General features: G+C 31.2%; 6 protein-coding genes across 6 annotated transcripts; 3 read left to right on the top strand and 3 right to left on the bottom strand.

The window, feature by feature from the left end:
- Positions 1–837: 837 nt before the first annotated feature.
- ASCRUDRAFT_76690 (uncharacterized protein) lies at positions 838–2,239 on the bottom strand. The gene has a single exon (XM_020193581.1). It carries the CDS (start codon positions 1,981–1,983, stop codon positions 1,039–1,041), a length of 945 nt encoding a protein of 314 aa, XP_020046502.1. The 5' UTR covers positions 1,984–2,239; the 3' UTR covers positions 838–1,038.
- A 2,177-nt stretch (positions 2,240–4,416) lies between these two features.
- Positions 4,417–4,726, bottom strand: ASCRUDRAFT_76689 (uncharacterized protein). Its single transcript, XM_020193580.1, has one exon. It carries the CDS (start codon positions 4,715–4,717, stop codon positions 4,463–4,465), a length of 255 nt encoding a protein of 84 aa, XP_020046501.1. The 5' UTR covers positions 4,718–4,726; the 3' UTR covers positions 4,417–4,462.
- A 1,444-nt stretch (positions 4,727–6,170) lies between these two features.
- On the top strand, positions 6,171–7,961 carry ROK1 (RNA-dependent ATPase ROK1; the record flags this gene model as incomplete). The annotated part of the gene is made up of 1 exon (XM_020190690.1): positions 6,171–7,961. The coding sequence occupies one exon, from the start codon at positions 6,171–6,173 to the stop codon at positions 7,959–7,961; it is 1,791 nt and encodes a 596-aa protein (XP_020046500.1).
- A 262-nt stretch (positions 7,962–8,223) lies between these two features.
- NVJ2 (Nvj2p) lies at positions 8,224–12,243 on the bottom strand. The gene has a single exon (XM_020193579.1). It carries the CDS (start codon positions 11,878–11,880, stop codon positions 8,347–8,349), a length of 3,534 nt encoding a protein of 1,177 aa, XP_020046499.1. The 5' UTR covers positions 11,881–12,243; the 3' UTR covers positions 8,224–8,346.
- A 484-nt stretch (positions 12,244–12,727) lies between these two features.
- On the top strand, positions 12,728–13,457 carry ASCRUDRAFT_76686 (uncharacterized protein). The gene has a single exon (XM_020193578.1). It carries the CDS (start codon positions 12,803–12,805, stop codon positions 12,959–12,961), a length of 159 nt encoding a protein of 52 aa, XP_020046498.1. The 5' UTR covers positions 12,728–12,802; the 3' UTR covers positions 12,962–13,457.
- A 768-nt stretch (positions 13,458–14,225) lies between these two features.
- On the top strand, positions 14,226–14,664 carry ASCRUDRAFT_8948 (uncharacterized protein; the record flags this gene model as incomplete). Its single annotated transcript, XM_020195029.1, has 1 exon — positions 14,226–14,664. A coding segment is annotated over one exon (439 nt), but the record flags the coding sequence as incomplete, so codon positions are not given.
- Positions 14,665–14,692: the final 28 nt, after the last annotated feature.

Genomic DNA, 14,692 nt, shown 5'->3' with positions numbered 1-14,692 from the left:
ACAGCCAATCATTATAAGCAGATTATTAAATGAAAAGTGCTGGTTTTTGCAAATAAAACGTTCTTTTCGTTGTTTTTATGTTGGTGTTAAGGCGATATCTGCGAAAAATAAGGTAAATGCAAAAGGCTTTCTACACAAGATTGATTCAGCCAGAAGAATTTAAAATTTTCACTGGGGATTGCAAAACAAAGAGGAATTTCAGTGTAGTTTGATAAAAGGTTATAAAGTAAGACCCTTTATTGAACTAGAAAGCTAGTTGAATTAAAGCTACAGACTATCTCCCTTAAATTCTATTAAAGTATTTAAAGGCTTTTCCGCGGCCCACATCCATGGATTTGATTGATAATGGCAAGAATTTTCATACTTATCTTGAAGAATTTAACCAAGTAAAAGAATATTTCTGGCTATTCAAGTATTTAGCGTTACTAAAACTCTATCGCTGCATTTTCCAATCTAAGGTTCCGACGGCAGCTCTATTACCAGCAGCATTGCTGATTCCATTACCAGTTCCATTACCAGTCTCATCGCCAATTAAACAAAGATTAAAAACCATTACCAACACCAAATCAATCATATTGATTATCTCTGGATGAAGCAACTTCACCTAATGAAGAATTTTAAGGTGAGCATGGAACTTCGTTCCAAAATATCCGCATCAGGTGCTCGTGAGTAGCTTTCAAACCACATACAAAATGCATAAATATGCAAATTTACGCTTTATTAATGCGACCCATATTCATGGATGCTAAAAAGAACACCTACTGTTCTTTCTCAGAAAGGTAATTTTCGATACTAGTGATAGGTCAAAATTTTGTTTTAATCTATTAAAAAATAAAAAAAAGCGAGTTTTTGCTGTTTATACTGAAGTTAGGCTATAAAATTTAAAAAGGGCAAAAATCTGGTAAATAAAAATGACTATGAACTATTTATTGATGCTAAAAATGCCTTTTTATGGAATAAAAAAATAATGCTTCAGAATAGAAAAAAAAAATATGAAATATGAAAAACCCCCAAGAAAAATATAAAATAAAAATAATACTAAAGCATGCTGATTATTGTTAAAGATAGGAAACTTATGATAAAAGTAGAAAACGATTTTATTTCGTTATTTGAAACGCCAATATTGGAGGATACAGAAACAATATCTGAAGAAACAGAAGCCTCAAGTTTCTTGATATTCATTGTCTCCTTTACAACAAAGGAAGTTAAGGTTGATGAGACCACACTTTTTTGTGAATTGGAACCTACAGTTTTATAATCACAACTGTCAGGGTCTAATTTACTAAAAGCAGTGCTACAAACACTCCAAAATGATTTGAGATCAACCGAATTATGAACTTTAGTTTTATATTTTGAGCACTCATAATCCTCTTCTTTGTAGATTTCCAAGTTTTCAGGTTTATATTCAAACGAAGCACATTTATAGAAACTCAGCCAGTAATCATTGTCTAAATTACACAAGCAGTGGAAATAAGAATCAAAAACATCGTCGTCATGAAAATACGATATATCATATGGACCACATTGACTTTCAGCAAAAGAATAGCTATTTTCGCAAGCGTCTTTCCATTTTTCTTGACTAGAATCATCTGGTAAAACGTCAAAACCGATTTCTTCAATATTGGAAGCTGAACACATTACAGCTTTATCATTCAATATCTCTGCTGCATTTAAGGGAGGGGTGCAATGGGTGCATTCATAAAATGATCTCCAATAATCGTCACTTTCAGAACATATACATTTCATGTAATCTTGATAATGACCAGCATACGCAATACAATTCGATTCTAATGCAAGAGTAATATAATTTTGACAAAGTGGTTCACAAGCTGTGTTTCCAAAATAGCCATTCAAGTCTCTTTTAGATTTACCATTGGTGTAAGACCGGCTTATACTAGTCACAAAATCTTTTTTATCAATTGCAGGTGAAGCTATAGTTGATGAAGAAAGGAAAAGGAAAGAAATTAAGAAAAGATTTCTCATTTTTAATGGCACTTTTTATTACTATTATTGCTATTACTATTCTTATATTGCGTTTTTTTTGCTGTGTAAAAACTTATTTTGGATTTGATATTTAAAACTAGGAGTAAATAGGATACTTATATATTTGCTGAAAACTGAATAAATTAATTAATTTATATCCATAATAGGTCTGAGTACTTTTTCGCGCAAACTGACTTTGTTTTGTTGGCTAGTATAAATAACAGTTGGTAATTCATTGATCAAAAAAAGCAAAAACTATGCTACAATTTTGATCAAAAAGAATAGAAATGACTTGAATCAAATAACTACTATTGTTTATTTTTGTTTTTATTCTGGTCATATCTAAATATTTTCAAATATATAATCCAAATTTAGTAAATGGCTTCATAATATTATTACGATATAAGTACCAGTACCATATTTAGTAAAGCTTAATACTTGGAAAAAAGCCTTTGTTTCATAATTTAAGCTCCAACACTCATCAAATTCATCAAATCAAATAATAAAGATTTTGAATTTTACTGTTATCTCGTGAAAAAATGCAAGATAAAAACAAGACCGTTTCCAGAAAGAATAGACAAAAGAAAGGATAATATCTTTTAAGGAAAAAATATTATTCAAGTTATTCTTTACAAAAGAGTGTTTAAAGATATTAAAGCAATTTAAAATGTTAATAGAAATTTCTTTCAATTTCAATGATTTAGACAAAAAAGGTATTAATTGGTTTTATTCCTTCTGAATGGCTGTGAAGATCAGCTTGGAGAAATAATTTCGTCTTACTATAGATCTCGGATCCCGGATTATATTGGGCTTCTGCTCTTGCATCATTTGGTTTAGACATAAAGAGTATCCCATTTCAAAAGGGTACCCATACCAATGTCTGAGATTTTACGGCTACCTTGTCAATCGTGAACAATTAGATAACAACAAAACGTTGCGGTTCAACGGGTTGTGCAATCTGAAAAACGTGATCTGAAAAACATGGTCCAATATAAAACAGAAGCTACTGCACGTTAAAGCAGTGTTTTGTTCCGGTTCGAATTGACTGTGGCTTAAATATGCTCCACCAGCTTTCGAACCCTAATTTTTGTTCCATTGGGTATATTTTCAGAGAAGTTTTGGCTGCTCAAAAATTGGCAACAATACTCAGAATAACTGCTATATTTCTCTTCCTAAACGATGTGTATGCTGCATTTGTTGTACTCTTATTAGCTACAACTCACTAAAAAAGTGCAGCAAAATAAATTCAGAATGCATTAGGAACACACCAGGAGTTCAAAATTGTAATTGTGATTGAACTCCAACATAAATGGTTTGCAAGGCACATTTCTAGTTAAGCTATTTTTGTAATGGTGTTATTGGTACAGCCAATTTTCAGATTAGTATCATCGATACCTTCTGTTCTTTCGGCAATGTTTATAACTTGATATGTTTGAGGAAAATAGGGCTCGCTAAGTGTGACAGCACAAGAACACAATTTACACGAGCTTTCAAAGGAAACACCACATAACCTTTAAAAAGAATCCTTAAATTAGGATCTTTGTATTCCATGTTATTGCACTTTCAAGTTTATAAATCAATGATGCTAATTTTTAGGTCTTTATCATTGGAAAAAACAACACACAATAAATTAAACCAGCATTAAAATTAATGAAAATTGTAATTGTCCGTCTTATGAATGATATCAATCAAATTGAATCTACTTAACCAGGTTTTAAAAGTTGTCAAAACAGTTTTAAGTTGCTTTTGAGATTATTCCTGTTTTGAAAGTGGTTTATTCAAGAAAGGTTCTCTGTTCTAGATCAAAATAATTTAGTACTAACAGGATCTCCCGTAACTATCGGGATGCAATGTCCTGAAAAAACTTCAAAATCAAAGAAAAGGTAAACCGGGATGATTTAACATCTAACATATATTTTAAATAGAGTATTAAAATTAAACAAGTTGAAAAAAAGAAATTAACAATGCTAACTAACAATAAAATTAAGATTAACAAGCGATTTTCAAATATATTAAAAAAAATTTTAATTAAACATTAATCAAATTAGATCATTCCAAAAATTGTCAAAGACAAAAAACTAATAATCATTGAAAAAGATTTCATACTGCTATTTGAAGAACCATAATTAGAAGATGTTTCTGTAGACAGAGCGCTTAATTCATTTTTAGATGAAGCACCAGACTCAACTGCACTCTCAGACTCAGCTTCAGTTTCTTCTGAATCAACCAAAAAAGAAGTTACAATTGAACTGGTTTTTTGGCTTAAAGAGCTTGATAAGCCTGATGAGCTTGATAGATAGACCTCAATTTGACTTGAGCTTTCTCTTGGAGCAAAAATATATTCTGAAGTATAAGCAACGGTAATCAAACTAACTGTTTTATCTCCAGAAGTAGTCTTTGAAACAGAAATACTATTAGAGGTTTCTTCATGATCATTGTTCTAGTAATAATCATCGTAGTAAGCTGAACTATAACTACTCTAATAAGATGAGAGATCGACTGATGAATATGTTTGAGTTATATAATAGGAGCAATCATAATACTTTTCTTTGAAATTTTCAATATCCAGATTAATTGTCTGAGAGTTGTAGTAATAATTGGTGCAGTTGTAATAATTCAACCAATAAGTATCATCAATGTTACACAAATAATTACGATATGTGTGATGAACATCAGAATCATCAGAATAAATGAATTCATATGGACCACATTGAGCCTTCTCAATTGAATACATATTATCACAAGCATCGTCCCAATTCTCTATAAAAACAGAACCATCGCTATATGAATAAGGATCGTAATAAGTGTTGCTGGAATCTGAAGAAGAACTGCTACCTCCTCCATTGTTACCTGTAAAACTTGAGGAATCACGGAAAAACGATTTTATATTTTGGACATCTAAAGCATCTGGTGAAGAGAAACAATATGAACATTGATAAAATGAAATCCAGAAATCATCACTTTTCAAGCAAACGCAATGTAAATAATCCTGGTAATACCCAGTAGCATAAAAAGTGCAACTTGATTCTTCTGTTATACTGTCATATTTGTAACATAGAGATTCACATTCTAAGGTTGAATATCCAGTATACCCATCAATAGCTCTTTTACTGATATGTCTTAATCTACCAAAAGCAATAGTTCCTCCAGCTTCTCCCAGAGTTGTAGAAAATGTTAGAGAAAGGAAAAGCACCAAAGAAAAAATTAACCTAATCATTATTGCAGATATTCCAAAGTAAATTCACCACAATCTAAAACTCATTCTGAAAAAAAAAAAAAAATAATTAATGATTTTTATGACTTGTGAGAAGAGAATGTAACCAAAGTATTGATTTAAAAATAGTTTGGTTGAACTCAAAGTTAAAAGCGTTAAAGAGGATGATATTTCTTTTATGACAACGATACCGTATTCGATAGTGTTACGAACACGATGAACAATCGTACACTCAAAAAGCCATATATTCAAGCACAATCGTGATTGGTCACGAACAGACAACTTCGAAACCATATTTAAGACATTAGCTTAAACAGACATCGGTAACCTCTTGATGGGTTTTGCAACTTAAGCACTCTTTTTCGATCAAATTACTTTGTTCTCTGTGTAGGCTTCTACATCAGGATCAATCTATTCAGTCCTCAAACACCTCAAACCTTCTAAAAGGACAAATTACGATGATTTGATCACAAAACAAGGAAAAACCGTTTTGAAAACTGCGTTTTTCTATGATAAGAAGTTGTTTTTTTGGTCTGCATTAATTCAATTAAAGGAAATGGCTTTCGTTGAAAAATTGTTTGATTCCAAAAAATTACCACTTGTAGCAAATTATTTGTTTCCATCAAGAGCATCGTAGCAAGTTGAGTGTTTTCCAGAGAAAATATTTAATAGTACCATATATGAAAACTTGGTAAACACAGATAAGTCACAGGTTGAAATTCTATGTTATTCATTTAAAATTAACCATAAAAGTCATATCATTTTCTTCAAAACCCCTCGATGATTTTCAAAAGATAAATTTCTCATACCTTTTCCAAAAGGGCAGAAAATGCTTTATCCACCCACAACCATGGTTTTTTCCCCCATTGGCTAATTATGCATGATTATACATGAACATAAATTTTTTTTTTTTCATGAATTTGTTTTGGATACTTGCAAGTGTTTAATAAAAATTTATACAATTTCCAGGAAAATGGACATCTTCAAGTTATTATCAAGAGGCTCTAGCATAAAACATAACACAGGAAGTGTGCAAACTAAAAAATCTTCAGCAAGACAAAAAGCAATCGAGGGTGATTTTAATCAACAAATCGATAAAGAGTTAGATTTCTTTCATACAAGAAAGTTGGTTGAAAAACAAACAAGCAAAGAAAACGATAATCCAAACAATCAGGATGATAGCCAACCAAACAATACTTTAAAATTTGAAACAGATCAATATGAAGGTGAAGGTGAAGGTGAAGATAAAAACAATGACGAAAGTGAAATTGAAGATAAAATCCCCATGAAAATCACAACTAAACAACAGGCTTTAAATTTACGAAAATCATATAAATGCAAAATATCTGGGGACGATATTCCTTTACCAATTGCATCATTTGAAGATTTGATTTCTAGGTTTAAATTCAATAAAACTTTATTAAATAACTTGATCGAATCTGGTTTTGATAAGCCAACACCAATTCAATCCGAAACCATTCCAATTTTTCAATTTAATAGAGACTTAATCGCCTGTGCACCCACAGGTTCAGGTAAAACGTTGGCTTTTTTACTTCCTTTGATACAGAAATTATTAGACGATAACTTATCAAATTTGAAAGCCAAATCAGATTCTTTAAAAGGCATCAAGGCCCTAATAATATCTCCAACTAAAGAGTTAGCAAATCAAATTTTTAACGAATCATTAAAATTAATCAATAATTTCAGAAAAACCGAAAGATTAAATATTGGTTTATTATCAAAATCATTAGCTTCAAAATTTAAAAATAAAATTATAAACAATGATAAATATGACATTTTAATTACTACTCCCTTAAGATTGATTGATTTATTAAACCACGATAACTCAATTTCATTGAGTAACATAAAATATTTGGTTTTTGATGAAGCCGATAAATTGTTTGATAAAAATTTCTTGGAACAATCTGATAATATTCTTTCCAAATGTAATAATGGTAACAAAAATTTTCAAAAACTCATGTTTAGTGCAACAATTCCTTCTTCTGTTGAAGAGATCGCTCGAAACATAATGATATCTCCTATAAGAGTTATAATAGGTAACAAAGAATCTGCAAATGATAAAATTGAACAAAAGGTTTTATTTTGTGGTTCTGAAGAAGGAAAATTGTTAGCTATCAGACAAATGATACAAAACTCAGAGTTTAAACCACCTGTGATAATATTTTTGCAGTCTGTAATTAGAGTAAAGGCTTTATTTCACGAGTTGTTATACGATAGATTAAATGTTGATTATATAACTGCTGAAAGAACCCAGTTGCAAAGAGATAAAGTCATAGAGAGGTTCAAAAATGGTGATATTTGGTGTTTGATCTGTACTGATGTTTTAAGTCGTGGTATCGATTTTAAGGGTGTTAATCTTGTTATTAATTATGATGTCCCCAACTCTGCACAGTCATATATTCATAGAATTGGTAGAACTGCTAGAGGTAACCAGTTTGGAAAGGCTGTCACTTTTTTTACCAAAGAAGATTCTGAGTCTATTAGAACAATTATCAACGTTATGAAACATTCTGGCTCTGAGTATAGTGAATGGCTAGAAAAGATTCCCAAGCTTTCGAAAAAACAGAAAAAGAATTTTAAAAAGAACTCGATTGATAGAAAAGAAATATCTACTGTTCCTAAGATTATAAGAAAAAAGAGAAAGCAACATAAAGAGATGGTTGAAGCTTCAAAAAGAAGAAAACATATAAATAATGACAAAGCTTTTGGGAAAAATGTCACAGGAGACAGCGATATTGAATAGCCCTTTATTTTGAAATTTATTTTTTGTGTATTATAATTTATAAAACGTATTAGCTGATTTTTCTAGTAAATATCCAGTAAACCCATACAACATAACATGATTCCAAAACATTAAGCATTATTAATCTGTAATACGAAATAAACATAAAACAAAAAAAAACCAAAGATGAAATAAAATAAAATAAAATAAAATAAAATAAAATAAAATAAAATAAAATAAAAAGAAGTGAATTTTTATAACAAAAAACAACTTGTTTATGTTGTTCATCTTTACTTTTTTTTTAATTTCCATATTATACTCATACACTAACCAGTTATTATACAAAACAAAAAAAAATAAAAAATTAATAAGTAATGAAAAAAATGTAATTATAGGAAACTTAATGTTAATTCCTTGTAGGTAATGGTGGTTTCCTTGGTGGCAATGGAACTGGTCTGTCGCTAAGCTGATTATATGACATAGGTTCAAGTAAGTTATCATTGCTAACCGATGCTAAGTTCAACGATCCAATTTTACTTGGAGGAACAAATTGTGATGGCGAGTGAGCCATGGGAAAAGAGATTTCAGGTTTATAGAATTTCTCGTCAATGTTAAAACCATCATCTTCTTTATTCTTGTCATTTTCTTGAAATTCATTCTGACTTTTGGTCTGACCAAATAAGTTTTGAGTGGATATAGACAAAGTCATATTTCTTGATGGCAAAGGAGGCACAGGAGGTGGAGGAGTATTGCTTCTATTATTTCCAACTAAATTGTTATTACTCTTTTTCCGTATTATTCTCCTTGACTGAATCATTTCAGGGGGTTTATAACTCCCTCCTTTTTCAATATTTGCCAAATTGTTATAGCTATCAAGCATTTCTGGAGGCTCCATTAAAGGACCATCTTGCGTCTTTTCTTTAAAGTACCATTTACCAATTTTCTTGATAGAACTTGAAACGTAATTGTTATTTGTTTCATTTTGAGTTGGTTGAGGTGAGGATAAAAACCCAGCAATTGATCTTGAGCTTTTGGATTTTCTAACCGATTTCATTGTTGGTGTATCAGTTTCAAATTCGATATCTTTTGAATTTGAGCTCTTCAAGTCATTCAAGTCATTCAAATTTTCTGTGTCTTCTGGTTCCTCAGACAGCACTTCAAAGTTGGAATTATTAATATTGTTTTCATTTTGTGTAGATTTTGAATATGGAATAAATGAACCATCAGCTAAAAACTGTTCTTTTGATAATTCAACAGTTGACGTCGTTTTATTTATTTTAGTTTGTGTTTGTGGCAGAGGATCCTTTATGCTTATTGAATTTGATCTTGAAAACGATTTTCTCATTTTTCTTTTGGTACTTATTGAAATAGCAGAACTGTCATCATTTGACTTGACATCTCCATTTTCTGATTGATATGGATCTGTATTGGATCGATTTCTTATATCTGGTGATAACAAAGCACCAGGAGCAATATTATTCACAGAACTGCTCCTCTTAATTGAGGAGCTATAACCACTTGCACCACTACTGGACGAAATGTCACTTTTGAAAGTGTGAGCGTCTTGGTAATCTTTAGAACTCTCATTATCAACAAAACTATTAACTTTATTCATAGAAACACCATTGACATTGTTATTATTAACTTTCAAGTTATTGTTGCCATTAACATTGTTTGTATTATTAGTATTATCAGTATTATTAGTACTAGTAGTACTAGTAGTTGTATTAGTATTTGTTTTATTGAGAGAAGTTTGAGTGGGTGTTTTATTGTTGGGTTGCTGTTGTTGTTGTTCTTTTTTTGAATCAGGTCGAACAGATTTGTCCCAAATGCCTGCTCTATAAATTTCGTTTTCTGTGTTAAAAAATGATAAATCATCCATTAATGGATAGACTAAAGATTCATTGATGGCTTCTTTAATTTTATTTTCAATCACTTTCGTGATCATTGTGTAAGTGATTTGCCTAGCGGAAACAATGGGTTCAACAGTTAGATCGATTTTAGGAGGTTTTTCAAAAGAATACCAAATTCTAGAAGAAGGTGGGGGTTTTAATTCAAAGATCAATTTGCCTTCGATTTTATTTATAGTTACTCTTAAGGATAAGGAGACTTCTTTTTTAGAAAATCTTTTACCAAAACTAATGTTTGCTTTAGTTGAGACTTCAAGAGATAATTCACCGTTATAGCTGACATAACTTTGAGCCGACAATTTACCTTCTGGAGATAATTCTTTTAGTTTAGGATATATAAAATAAGGAGCAGACTTACCTAAATTAATTTTGTTGATTTTAAAATCATCTAAAAAGCCAGGCTTATTAATCTTTGATAATTTTTTTTTAATTTTATTAGTAATGAAATTCTCAAATTCTTTGGTACCATTGACGGCTAAAAACAATCTTCCAAGAAAGGCGTTTAACCACCTAGTTTCCAATTGACCTTCTGAGCTATATAAGCTTTGAATTAAATTGATCATGTTTGAAGTCTTTGGGTGCAAAGTTTTTGCATAAATTAAAGGATCTAAGCAAGAAACTTTTTTTTCGGGAATTAAAGGAAATGGGATATTATTTTCTGATTTTTTAGTAGCATTGACTAGAGAAAAATACCAATCTTCTTTATCGTAACAGTTTTCAGTGAAGATATAAAAAGCTGAACCCTTTGGAGGGAGTTCATAGCTTAATAGGATATCTAAAGTGGATAAATTTTTCTTATAACAATGATTTTCCATGAAATCTTTGTCCAAGGAGATGGCAGAGTTTGTTGGGGGCATGAAAGAGTTTAGATCAGATTTGTTGTTGTTGATATCTTTTCTTAGGACACAAATTGCTACTTTTCTTGTAAATAGTTCAGCATCTAGCAAGTGTCTTGGCCATAGGGTTACAATATGGTTTGCTAAAACAATGACATGTAGTAGATCATTTTTCAAATCATCTTTGTAAAGAAAAAGATTTCCGTGTCTTAGGACAGCATAGAATCTATTTTTTTTTGAATTTTTAGTATTTTTTTTTGAATTGTCGTTGTCTAATTCTTGGATGTTGTTGATATCATCATCTGAATTGAAAGACTTATCGAATTTTGAAGATTTTGATTTGACGAGTTTGTATAGAGTAGTGTAGACAGATTTTCCTGTGTGGGAGGTAGATGAAGGGTCATTTAGGGTATCAGTGGTATTTGAAGTGGATAATGAGTTTGAGGTGGTGGTTTTTGTGAGATTTCTAAGTAAGCTTTTTTTTGTATTATCAATATCATGGATTGAGATATTAAAGGGTTTTTTATCGTTATAGTTTTCGTTATTGGTGTTATCATTAGAGGAATTGTTTTCATTGTTGATATTGTTAGGAGAATTATTATTATTATTATTGTTATTGTTATTGTTATTGTTATTGTTATTATTATTAGTAGTAGTATTATTTGTATTTGTAGTAGAGTTGAAGATATTATTATTATTATTATTATTATTATTATTATTATTATTATTGTTATTGTTATTGTTATTATTACTATTCTTGTTATTATCATCTATAATATCGTTTATATTTGAATTTGAATTTAAATTAGATTTGAATTTTGAGTTTGGAGGCATTATGGCATTTAAGTTGACAATTATATTTTGAGATTGTAAAGAATCAAAGTAATCAGTTGATAAGATCAACCAGCCAGTTTTGAAACCATTGACACCGAAATTTTTTTTTTCTTCAAATTCTGTTGCTTTTAGTTCATCATATGGAATTGAGTCTTTGTTGTCAAAGTAGTTTAGCATGATTTGATTTTGGTGGTTTAATTTTTGATTTGACAAGAGTAAATCATTTTTGTGCAAACTTTTGATTTCATCGATTTTGGGTAAATACCATAGCAAGAAGTAAAATGAAGATACTAGGAGTAAAGGAATAAAGGTTAAGCCACCGATAATATAGATAAAAAAGTATAGAATAAAAGAGGCCATTTTGGATTCTTTCTTCGTTGCTTTTTATGTAAACCCAACAAATGCACCGGTGAATCAAGACAGAAAACAGAAATCTCCCCCCCAAAAAAAAACCAAGTGGTAAAATACCGAACCAATCAGCCAATTAATGTATGTGATGGATATAATGAAAAATTAATGAGAAAAGAGAAAGGTTAGAAAGTAGATCTTTTTGAAGAGATTTATAATAAAAACAAGTGAGAGGCGAATAGGCAGACAGAGATAACCAAGAGAAAAAAGAAAAAGGACAACCACAAGAAGACAGCAAACAATGGAAAAGACAGAAACAACACAATGTTGACAATAGCAGTTTGCAGTAATCGATTGTTACCCAAAGAAAGGAAGAGCAAGTTTACAGCTTCTACTCGAGCTCAGAAATAAACAGAAGAAAGCTTCAGAAAAGACTCCAAAAACAGCAGACTCTGGCAAAAGCAACATCCAACACCCAAACCACTGCTGTGGGTCGGCGCCTTTGTGGCTCGTGAGACGGAGCCAGCAGTGTGGGTGTGCGTCATATCCAGCAACTCGGCTGCGAGCGGATGTTTGTGCGCAGTGCACCACAACGTTGTGCGGCGTGCATATTGAGCCCAACATGACGGTAAGATAACGCTAGCTGCAGCGGTTGTGCGCACTATATATATAAGATTTGTGTCCCGCTGTTACGTGCGTTGCAGTGCGTAGAGTTTGCGAGAGCCGCAGATTTGGCAGCAAAGTTTGCTGGAGGGCCTCATGGTTGATGGAGGCATAGGGCATTTGTGAGAGAATAGAAGATTACGGTTGGGAGTTGGAATTAGATGTGACTGGTAGCTGTTTGCACTGCGTTGGGGTGGTTGTTGGCGTTGTTGGAGAAGGCGATATTGTCGTTGTTGCGTGGTCTCTGGCCTATGGTTGCTTTATGGCCTTAATGGGCATTTGCCAGATATCAACAGTCACCTATCTCTCTCTCCTGACCATATTTGCTGTTTGCTGGATGATTTCTGCCGTTTTGTATAAACAACTATTACCAATTTTCCAACTTCTCAAGGCCCCATTCACTAACGGTTTTCGTTTATTTGATCACTGATTTCTAAAATTCAAATGAATACTGACTTGTTTTAGATTTCTACTGATTGAACCAACACTCCATACGGAACAAACAAAAAATCAATAAAATTAAAATAAGTGGAAAAAAAAAATCGGCTAAATGGCTTGATAATTTTCTGGTGTCTTAGTTTTCATATTCTATTATCTAATTTTTTGTTCGGACTTGATATCTTATGTCGTAAATACCAAATGAAACCAAATAATAATTCAAAATTAAATTCAATTAATTTAAAAACGATTCCAGAAAAAAAAAATTTCAATCTAATGCCTTGGATTTTTTCTTGTGTCTTGAATTTTAATTTATTTTATCTTCACAATCAGTTGAATTTGGGCTTATTTTTTTCCAATTTTCTTGTTATTATTCCTGTTATTTCTATTATTCCTATAATATTCCTTATAATATTTTTATCATTGCTCCCCTTGTTGTTGATTATGAGGTAAACTAAGTATAAAAAGAAAGGCACGATATCCGTACGGAACTAAAATTTAGACTTCCTTCTTTGCTACTTTCACTTCTTGCTGCTTCCTTTGATCTAATTCATTTCATTTAATCTTCGCAATAAGTTAATTTCAAAACTCTATGTTGCTTGATTAATTTTGATGCCAACTGATATCCTATTCTATTCGACTTCGACTGACATGTATGTCTTTCTTTTTAGCTTCTTTATTATCCGTATGAATGCCTCTCCTCCAATCACCTTTCTCAATTCAATCAACAAGTAACAATTCTATACTACTGGGTTCCCTATTTTTGCTACTTTACTTTACTCATACTAGCTTCTCCATAATCTACAATCTAACAGCAATCTCTCTTATTATCTCATAGTAATAGGTTTACTTTTTTAATGGGCCTTTTTTCTTTGGTTATCTTGTTTCCAGCTGAAATTTTACCATGACAAAAAAAAGATACTATTTGAAGATAACTAAAAAGAAACACATACTTTCTTAATTTTATCCAAGCAAACGATATCATCTAACATTTATCAATCCCAAAACAATCACTTTGGTAGTTTTATAAATATCCTCATCAATTCCCTCTTTTGTTGGTTTAATTTTTTATTTCTTCTCTATCTTTTTTTCAATTATCTACTAAAGGGTGTTATTTAAATTATCTTAAAAATTAAATTCTTAACTAATTAACCATTTAGTTTTTGTATTTATTTACTTACTTATTTATTTATCAAAGAAAAGAAAAAGAAAAAGAAATCTAAAAAAATCTGAAAAAAATTCGAAATATTTCAAAAATGGCTGATAGCATAAAAGAAAAAAGTAACACTTCTACTTACCATACAGATAGGTCTCCACCTGGCTCTGTAGTTGAAAGCTCTTCCAAATCAAGATGGCAAAACTTCAAAGATTCATTCAAAGAAGTTGATTATGGTGAAATCGATCCTAATATGACTGACATTGAAAAGGCAAACTATGCTACTGCTCACTCTCCATTATCAAGATCATTAAAAAACAGACATTTACAGATGATTGCAATCGGTGGTTCAATTGGTACTGGTTTATTTGTTGGTTCAGGTACTGCTTTGAGAACTGGTGGACCAGCTGCTGTGTTAATTGGTTGGTTATTGGTTGGTGCCATGATGTTTTGTACTGTCCATGCTTTGGGTGAACTTTGTGTTGCCTATCCTGTCTCTGGTGCCTTTTCTGCTTATGCTACAAGATTCATATGTCCAAGTTGGAGTTTTGCAATGGGTTGGAATTA

This window comes from Ascoidea rubescens, assembly GCF_001661345.1.
Source record: "Ascoidea rubescens DSM 1968 unplaced genomic scaffold ASCRUscaffold_9, whole genome shotgun sequence".
NCBI classification, from domain to species: domain Eukaryota; kingdom Fungi; phylum Ascomycota; class Saccharomycetes; order Ascoideales; family Ascoideaceae; genus Ascoidea; species Ascoidea rubescens.
The sequence above is the reverse complement of the archived record's forward strand: the minus strand, read 5'-3'. Positions and strand labels throughout refer to the sequence as shown.